This window comes from Lampetra fluviatilis, chromosome 56, assembly GCF_964198595.1.
Source record: "Lampetra fluviatilis chromosome 56, kcLamFluv1.1, whole genome shotgun sequence".
Classification (NCBI taxonomy): domain Eukaryota; kingdom Metazoa; phylum Chordata; class Hyperoartia; order Petromyzontiformes; family Petromyzontidae; genus Lampetra; species Lampetra fluviatilis.
The window spans coordinates 2,500,208-2,508,608 of record NC_136330.1 but is presented as its reverse complement, the minus strand read 5'-3'; the positions used below and the strand labels follow the sequence as shown (position 1 = coordinate 2,508,608).

The 8,401-nt window shown below is 47.8% G+C and overlaps 1 protein-coding gene across 2 annotated transcripts in view; it reads left to right on the top strand.

Annotated features, from left to right (window-relative positions):
• The first annotated feature begins 2,032 nt into the window (after positions 1-2,032).
• LOC144950075 (RNA-binding protein FXR1-like) overlaps positions 2,033-8,401 on the top strand; it is a 37,017-nt gene continuing 30,648 nt past the window's right edge. For both annotated transcript variants that reach the window (XM_078880083.1, XM_078880082.1), the window contains exon 1: positions 2,033-2,107. In XM_078880083.1, coding sequence (XP_078736209.1) covers positions 2,039-2,107 — 69 coding nt within the window. In that variant the 5' untranslated portion in view covers positions 2,033-2,038. The remainder of the gene's footprint in view (positions 2,108-8,401) is intronic.

The following is an 8,401-nucleotide window of genomic DNA, read 5'->3' as shown; positions in this document are numbered from 1 at the left end:
GTTGAGTTATTTGTACATTAACCTTACATCAGCCATCCCACATTGCTAAAGCAACTTCTTGAAATCTTATTATTTTAGTTGTACAGAAAAATTGCGAGTAAGGAACGCATTGCTCTGTCTTGTTCATACTCTTCTCACAACCCTTCGTTACTCGGAGCACGAAAAGTACAGGTAGTTTTATTATTGCATGTAACAGATTTCGTGACTGCAAGGAATCATCTTCTTAGGTTTTTTCGGTAAAGTCACGTAGAAAGTAAAATAAAATAAAAACAAAAATCACGACGTTTCGGAGGCAACACAAGTCTCCGTCATCAGGTGGGACCGTCACAGCCAGATTATAATATTATACTCATTGTTTTTTTCGGTAAAGTTACGTATGTAGAAATAAAATGTAAATAAAATAAAAAATCACGACGTTTCGAACGCAACACAAGCGCTCATCATCAGCTTGTGTTGCGTTCGAAACATGATTTAATTTTATTTAAATTTTATTTCGACATACGTGACTTTACCGAAAAAAACAGTGAGTATAGTAATTTCTGCAGTCACGAAAGCTATTTAGATTATAATATTAATAAATAAAATAAAAATACGTAATTAAATGCCAATATATTATGGTTTGTGATTTGATTTTGTACACAGTATTATCGAGGATTTATCGATGATTTAAAGAGTATTTTGGTGAAATAATCGCCCGAAATAAGAGCACAATTTGAAAAGTTCGAGTAATTTCTAATGAACCGTGGTCAATCTTCTGTAATCGTTACTCACACCTCCGCCGTGTCGATCTCTATTGTTATTATGATTTCCTAACGTCTTCTTACCCCGTTTCAATTCAACTCCGTGTTTATTTGTAGCCAGTTACCGTACCCTGTCAACCCCTTATCAGTGCCCACCTTATCACGGACCAATTCAGACCTTAAGTCCCGTTACAAGGGAGAAACACAAATGAATAGACATTTTATTTTGCCCATATTGAAACGTCTGTACGCCGTATGGACCTGAAAACTCAATTGCCCTGTACAAGAATACGGGGTAAACCGTGATGGGTTGACAGCGATGAGTTAGCCAGCTAGTTTTGGTGGCAACGGCCCGCAGCCACTAACAATAGTTGCTGTTGGGGTGGGCAGGAGCCCAGCCAGCAGCCAGCCATGATTTTGAATAGTCCAGTCAAGTCCTGCCCGTGTGATGTCGGCTAGCGCCTCTAGTGCCTGCAATAAAATATAAACACATTCCTGCGGAGGGAGCTGGTAGGAACGTTGGGTTGCTCGGTCAATGGCCAGGGTCAACGGCGGCGTGGTGTATTCCGCAAATATGCCCGACTGTGAGGGCGGGCACAAGCCGGCGTGAGTAGGTTAAACGTTGAGTTTTATAAGGGCACCACGCGGTGACCAGCCCCTCCCCACGCAGCCCCACCCCTCCCACCCCCCACCCAGCCCCACCCTGCACGACGGACGGACGGACACAAAAATCCCCTGTGGGTTGGTATAACCAGGAGGTTCCTACCAGTAATATTGGCCCCTTTTAGCCTTTAACAGACTTCTGGGGCAAGTGCCGTTAGCAAGCAGCAGCAGCACCTATGGAGGAGGCACTGTGGTCATTTGTGGCTGAGTGGACCTAGGGGAAGGCCCACCAAAGGACCGGTTCAGATAATCGTCACTGGTGGTGGCCATGAGCAGGAATCGAACTCGGGGATTTGGAGGGGGTGGGGGAGGGGGTTGGGGTTTGGGAGGGGGAAGGTAGGAGGGGGGGAGGAGGGAGGGAGAGGGGAGGGAGGGGGAGGGAGGGGGAAGGTAGGAGGGGGGGAGGAGGGAGGGAGAGAGGAGGGAGGGGGGAGGGGGGAGGGAGGGGGGAGGGAGGGGGGAGGGAGGGGGGAGGGAGGGGGGAGGGAGGGGGGAGGGAGGGGGGAGGGAGGGGAGGGTGGGGGAGGGAGGGGGGGGTCGCCAAATCATCCAATGGCGCTTGGGGGGGGGAGGCTCCCACGCGTGACGTCGTCACCAGCCCCGGTGACGTCACGCGCGAGGGAGGCGATCCCAGAATGCGCAGCGCGCGCAAGATGGACGACGTCTCGGTGGAGGTGCGCGGCTCCAATGGGGCGTTTTACAAGGTAACCCTCTCTCACATCTCTCACCTCGTCCTCCTTCCTCACGCTCGCTCGCCCTCGCTTGCACGTCGACACAATGCGGTCACCTCGCCAAAGCGACGCGCGCTCAATCGATGGTCGCAATTGCCGCCCACACTCCCCACCACCCCCCCTTAGCCCGTCGCTGATGTCAAGAATCTTCTCTTTGGGGGGTTGGCCGCTCGCCCCGAGGGATTGGCGGCGGCGTCTCGCGTTCATTCATTTTTGTTTTGTGAGCGAAATGTGCCGCGATTGCCCCGGCCAGCATTGCCCCGGCGTGACTCACGAGGGCGTGGGGTGGTTGTCTCGCCGAGCAAACCTTTGGGAGCTCCCCTCCCGTTTTGGTTCAGTGAGCCCCCCATCGTGCGCGTCGATTGAACGTCGGCGTGGTTCGACGGGGCCTATCGAGGCACACAAGGCCCTAGCGCTACTTAATGGGCCCTGAGTTTGAATCCGTGAGCATTGGGGTGGCTCGTAGAGCCTTAGCACGGCTCTAATGAGCGTTCGTTGTAGCTCAATGAAGTGGTCAGGGTTTAATGTGTTAATGGTGGGTTTCGTGAATCCCCAAGCGTGGCCCGCTGAGCCTGAGTTGCGGTGTAATGGGGCCATAGTTTGGCTCCATGGACTCGCCCTGACCCAACAATTCAGTGGGGGGATATTCCCACTGTTGGTCCCTCGCGAGAAGAGGCGTCTGCTTCGAAGGAGGTCTTTGTCATTCAGCTGCTGCTGATGGGTCCTACCAAACACATATAAAAAGGGCACAACTATTTGCAGGCAAAAAAACCAAGATGGTTACTTCGTGCAGCGGGGGGGGGGGGGGCTTGTGTTTGGCTGGTTAGCTTCTGGTTTTTGAGAGGCGTTTCAGCTGTCGATCGATCAATTGCTGTTGATTTAAATTGGGCTGTAGTGTTAGAAGACGACACTGCGTCGGCATGTGATAGACGCGGTCGGACCTCCAGTTGCGATTTAATTGAGCATGGTCATTATTATGGTATCTTTTATCCAGCAAAGTCTATCACTAATTCACTATGGAATATGCCCAATCTCAGAATTCCGAAGCGAAGCAGGTTTTACCCTGGATAGTGCTTGGATGGGTAATTGCCTATCGCAATCACGTTGTGATAGGCTGCCGTGTCGAGCAGCAGACTAAATTGCAGCAAAATAAATGTTTTACTCTTGCTTTTATGCTTGGCTTATACCCTCTGTGCTGTCCACCCACGTTCACCAAACCCGCACTGAACAATGTGGTGAAGTATGTTCAAATATCGCACTTCCCACACGCCATTGGAAAGCCCTCATCCAGCAGTGGATTGACAAGCCCCACTCACGCCTAGAACTCCTTTTTAAGAGGGTTACTCCATTTGGGCTTTTCGGAGAATTCTATTGATTAGCATTTGGCTCATTGGAAGGAAACTGGAGGAGGACCCAGAAAACCACTAACGCATACAATGTGGCTTGCACTCAAAGCTCACCCACATATTCACTGCTGTACTTCCATCGCCTGGTTAACTCGCATCCCTAGCCGACTGCCGAGTGGTTCTCAAGCAGTCGCCATCTAATAATTAGCCAGGCTCAACGCTGCTTGGATTGCGATGCTGAGCACATTCATTGGTTATTCGATGGCAGGTAAAATACTGTACAATACTAGGAAGTGAGCTGGGAGTTATGGTTAAGGGCAGGGCGATGGCTAATAAACACATCGGTTACCATGGTAAGACAATGGACTAAGGCAGGGGTCGGCAACCTACGGCTCCGGACCCGCATGCGGTTCTTTGCGGGCTGCTTCTTGACGATATGTACGTATGTACAGTATGTACATAGATGCATTGCGGCTCTTGAAATACTGAATTTTGTACCGAATTGGAAAGAAATGGCTCTTCTTGTTATTTTGGTTGCCGACCCCTGGACTAAGGTTATACAGTAGTATGGGACCGGGGTATAGTTTGGGTGTGGGCTTTAACCTAGGGTTAATATTTAAAATGTAACGCGCTGTGTGTTTTGATGAATAGAACTATTTTTGCCTGTGACTGATTCTAGCCATGGTTAGGAGTATTACTGTGAGCTTACGAAGTTAGAGAAGCGCTAGGGTTAGGGCAGCACGGTGCTTTATTTTAGAGTTGGACCAATGTTGAAGTTAAGAAACAACGTTATAGTGCAAGTTTAGTTGTGATTTACGTTACGGCTATATGTCTACGCTAATGACAGAATCACCTGGACATGCACCGGATCTCAGAAGCTAAGCAGGATTGAGCCTCGTTGGGGCTTTTGCCGGAATGTCTCCATGCATGACGCATTGATTTTATGCTGCTGTGCGGGCAACTCGCGGGCAATGCAGCAAAGTCCTCTGTTATACTGTACTGCACTTCTATGCTCCCACGTCTAGTCTCACAGCCTTCACAGACCTGCGCTGACCTGCCTGGTGCAGTATGATCATTATGAACGTCGCAATTGCAATTTCATATCGCCTCTCACAACCTCACTGCCAGCGGCATGCTTTAGGAAGGTGCAGTATTCCCTCACTCATCGAAGGATGTAAATATGAAAGGCGCCCCAAGTTCCAGCATTCGGTTCCTCTGCCTGTGAGAGGCGATGGGCGTCGCTCGACTTGAAGTGACCAGTTCTCTATGTTTGAACTTCTTTCGCACCGTACGTAGCCAACCTTGCTCATGTGCGCAGTGGCGAAAAAGGTGGATCCGCCCATTCCCACCCCTTATCTGCCTTGCCAGCGGTATTAATAGATGCTCGCTAAGAGCTCTTGTGATGACAGAAGGGGAAAAAACTTACGAATGTCATGTTGAAGCCATACTACCGGTGGCAAATGCGGCCTTGTAATTTTAATCGGGAGGGTTGTGTAATCAGAAATTTCATAATGTTCAATAATGTTGTACCCGTGATGGGTTCACCTTTTCACATTGGCCAATCGAGCCGCGCACGCATTGCGTACAACTCTTATCGTCAAGCCGCTGCGGGATGAGGGCCTCTCCATGCCGCAGGGGACGGGGGGACGGGGTCATTATTTTGTACAATACTTAACTCTCTTTGGCAAAGTCGGGATAGTAGCCATTGAAACATAGTGCAGTACAGTACAACTATATTTTTAGTTTTGCTACGATGCGCTCTACTGACAACGTAGGCCTCTGCAGTAGCCTGCAAACACAAGTTGTTACCACATGGTGTTCATCCATCCAAGCCCTAGCCAAGCTCAAAGCCTGCTTGGCTTCCAAGATTTTAACACGTATCTGGCGCATTTTGTGGTGATGTTTTTATACTTTTACAACGGTACAAATGGAAACACGGGGAGGGACCCCCCCCCCTCTGTGGTGTAGAAAATCTGTCATTAATACGGCGGTAGCAATAATGAATGGAGCGCGCTGCTGATAGCTGCTGCTGAGTGCTGGCGGTGTGGTGGGTGACGCCTTGAGGGACAGGTGTGTGTCGTCATTTCACAGAAACTACATTCATATCACTCACAAGGCTGGGCTTTATTTTGACCATTTACTGCGCAGGCGTGTTGTGTGTGTGTGTTTGGGCATGTGGCATGTATCATAAAGTGGGTGAATGAGTACCTGGTGCGGTGCGTAAAAATATCGCCGCTAGGGAGACAAAGGCGGCCGGGCGTGGTGCTGGCCAACCCACCCCCTCGTGTGCTGTTCCGGCCTTCGTAGGGGCTCGCTACCAGCACTTGTCCCAACTGCAAGAACAATTAAACAGCTGCTCATTTGGAAATGTTATCATATATTGTTTTACTTGTGTTTGTGTAACAAATAAAATGGCACCATTGAAGTTTTGCCACGTTGGGTGGTACCGATATCTTGTCTGGACCAAGGACAAAACAGTCTCTTAAGGATATACGGGGGTCTTTGTTTCCAATAGACATATAGGGGGGGCCAACACCAGTGACGATTATCTGAATCGATCCTGGGCCCACCCCTAGGTCTACTCGGCCTCAAATTACTACCCGGTGCGATGTGTAACATCGCCACTGGGGAGACAAAGGCGTCCGTGCGTGGTGCAGGCCTCCCACCCCCTCGTGTGCCGTGCCGGTTGCTACTTGCTCACATCACTCGTCCCAACAGTCTGTTCAGGCTATTCGGTGTCTTTCTGTCTTTCTAGGGGGGTGTAGGTGCTTGTATGTATACTGTGTTCATCTTCTTGGTTCTTTCGGTAAAGTCACGTAGAAGGGAAATAATAAAAATTAAACATAATCAAATACAATTCTCACGACGTTTCGGCCACAACGCAAGCATCTGTCCTCAGGTGGCCGAAACGTCGTGAGAATTGTATTTTATTATGTTTTATTTTTATTATTTTATTATTTCCCTTCTACGTGACTTTACCGAAAGAACCAAGAAGATGAATCCCTGCAGTCACAAAAGCTTTAAATCGAAATTTGTACCGTGTGTATTCATGTTTTATATGCATACATATTTTTTCGGTGTTGCATGCGTTTGTATGTGGGAAGCAATTTCTTCTAACCTTTATTCAACTTGCCGCGTTATCTGTTTATATTCTTTGGAATCTTTGACGCTTAATTTTTTCGAATCTACGAAGCCTTTCGAGCTGACATTTTCTACACACTCGCCTTCTCAAGTGACAATTCAATATTTCATTTTAAAAAACCTGTTCCAGGTCCCGCCCATTGTGGTCCTGTTAGTGTTTTTAACTAATTTTTACTAATTAATAATCCTACATTGCAATACCACACCCCTTTTTTTTTAAATCGCGAATGGTCACGGACACCTGGGACGGCAAACGTCTGCTCCAATCACAGCGGCTGTTGCTGGCCAGCCGATGACCAATGAGGGGTGCGCATCTATCGCCCCCCCCCCCCCCCCGTCATGGCGCCGGAGCGGCCATTGTGGCTGCCCCCTCTTCCTTAGCGTGAGGCCAACAAGTACACAAACTATTTTAGGTAATAAACAAACAAGATTTTCAATGCACACTCTTATTTGCACTCAAAAGTAGAAAATGCATTATTTTGACCCCGTAATTAATAAAATTTTACGTGCTCAATAAATTGGGTGGCTTTTCGCTAAGTTGAATTCTCTTTATGCAAGCCACCCACTTTTATTGAGCACGAAACATTTGATTAATTTTGCGGTCAAAAGCACGTATTTTCTACTTTTGAGTGCAAATGAAAGTGTGCATTGAAAAGCTTTTTCTTTTCTTTTTATCTGTTCAGCACACTCGTTGCCCTGTAAGCTCAGTCACCGGGGCCTGAATCCAAGCCACACACCATTGACATTGTTATGTGAATCTGGCATTTGCCAGCCTTGTTTCGACTTGATATAAAATTACTTTCAAATGTTGTTATGTCAATCATTTACTCTGAGAAAATAAAGGCAAGTCAAGAAGGAACTTTCAAAAAGCATAAAATAACAATCACCTAGTCTTCCCATTTTTGGCCAAATACCTGTTCAGCGTTGTCTGAAGCATTTTGGACAACCCAAAAAAAAGAGAAGCCACGACTTGTAATCTGTCTTGTACAATCATGGCATTGGATACTTGAACCCGTTGGTACACAAAGAATATTTGATATGTGTTTTTTAGCATCGTGCATATCGGAGGTGTTTCAGAATTTACACCAAGAAACATGGGTAAGCTGCTGTCAGTACACTGCTTTTAGAGAGCCTTCCCCACGCCAAGCAAGGGTTTATGTGATGATACTTCACCCTGGTTAATATGGTATGGTGAAGGCAGGGAGCATAGATGTATAGTTTATCAACGATTTTTTTTTTATCTACAACATAGGTCCATGACTTGTTTTATCCATTGCAGTTCCCCATCAAAGCACTATCCAGGCTCAAACGTGCATAGCGTTCACGATTGGGATCATTATAGGGTTATTAAATCATTCCATTTTATTTAGTTATGTGGCCTTAAATAGACGTTTTGGCAAGTGCTGTGACCGACCACCTATGAAGGCCAGGACTGCACACGGGGGAGCGGGTGGCCAACACCACGCCTTGCCGCCTCAGCCACCCAGGTGCTCGTTTAAGGCCAAGGCGATCTAGGGGAGGCCCAGGACCTGTTCAGATATTTGCCACCACTTTTTTGTGAGCGCGCATCGAACTCGGCTTGAAGGGCTCGTAGCTCAGTGCGCTGACCACTATGCCACGACTTTCCCCAGTCATTCCAATCGCACGTGCACAGCCATATCCACAGCAATACTTTAGCACCGGTGGTTAAGAGAAGTGTCAATCTAGATTTGAAGCTTTCGTGACTGCTGGAATCCATACTCTTTGGTTTTTTCGGTAAAGTCACGTAGGCAGAAAAATA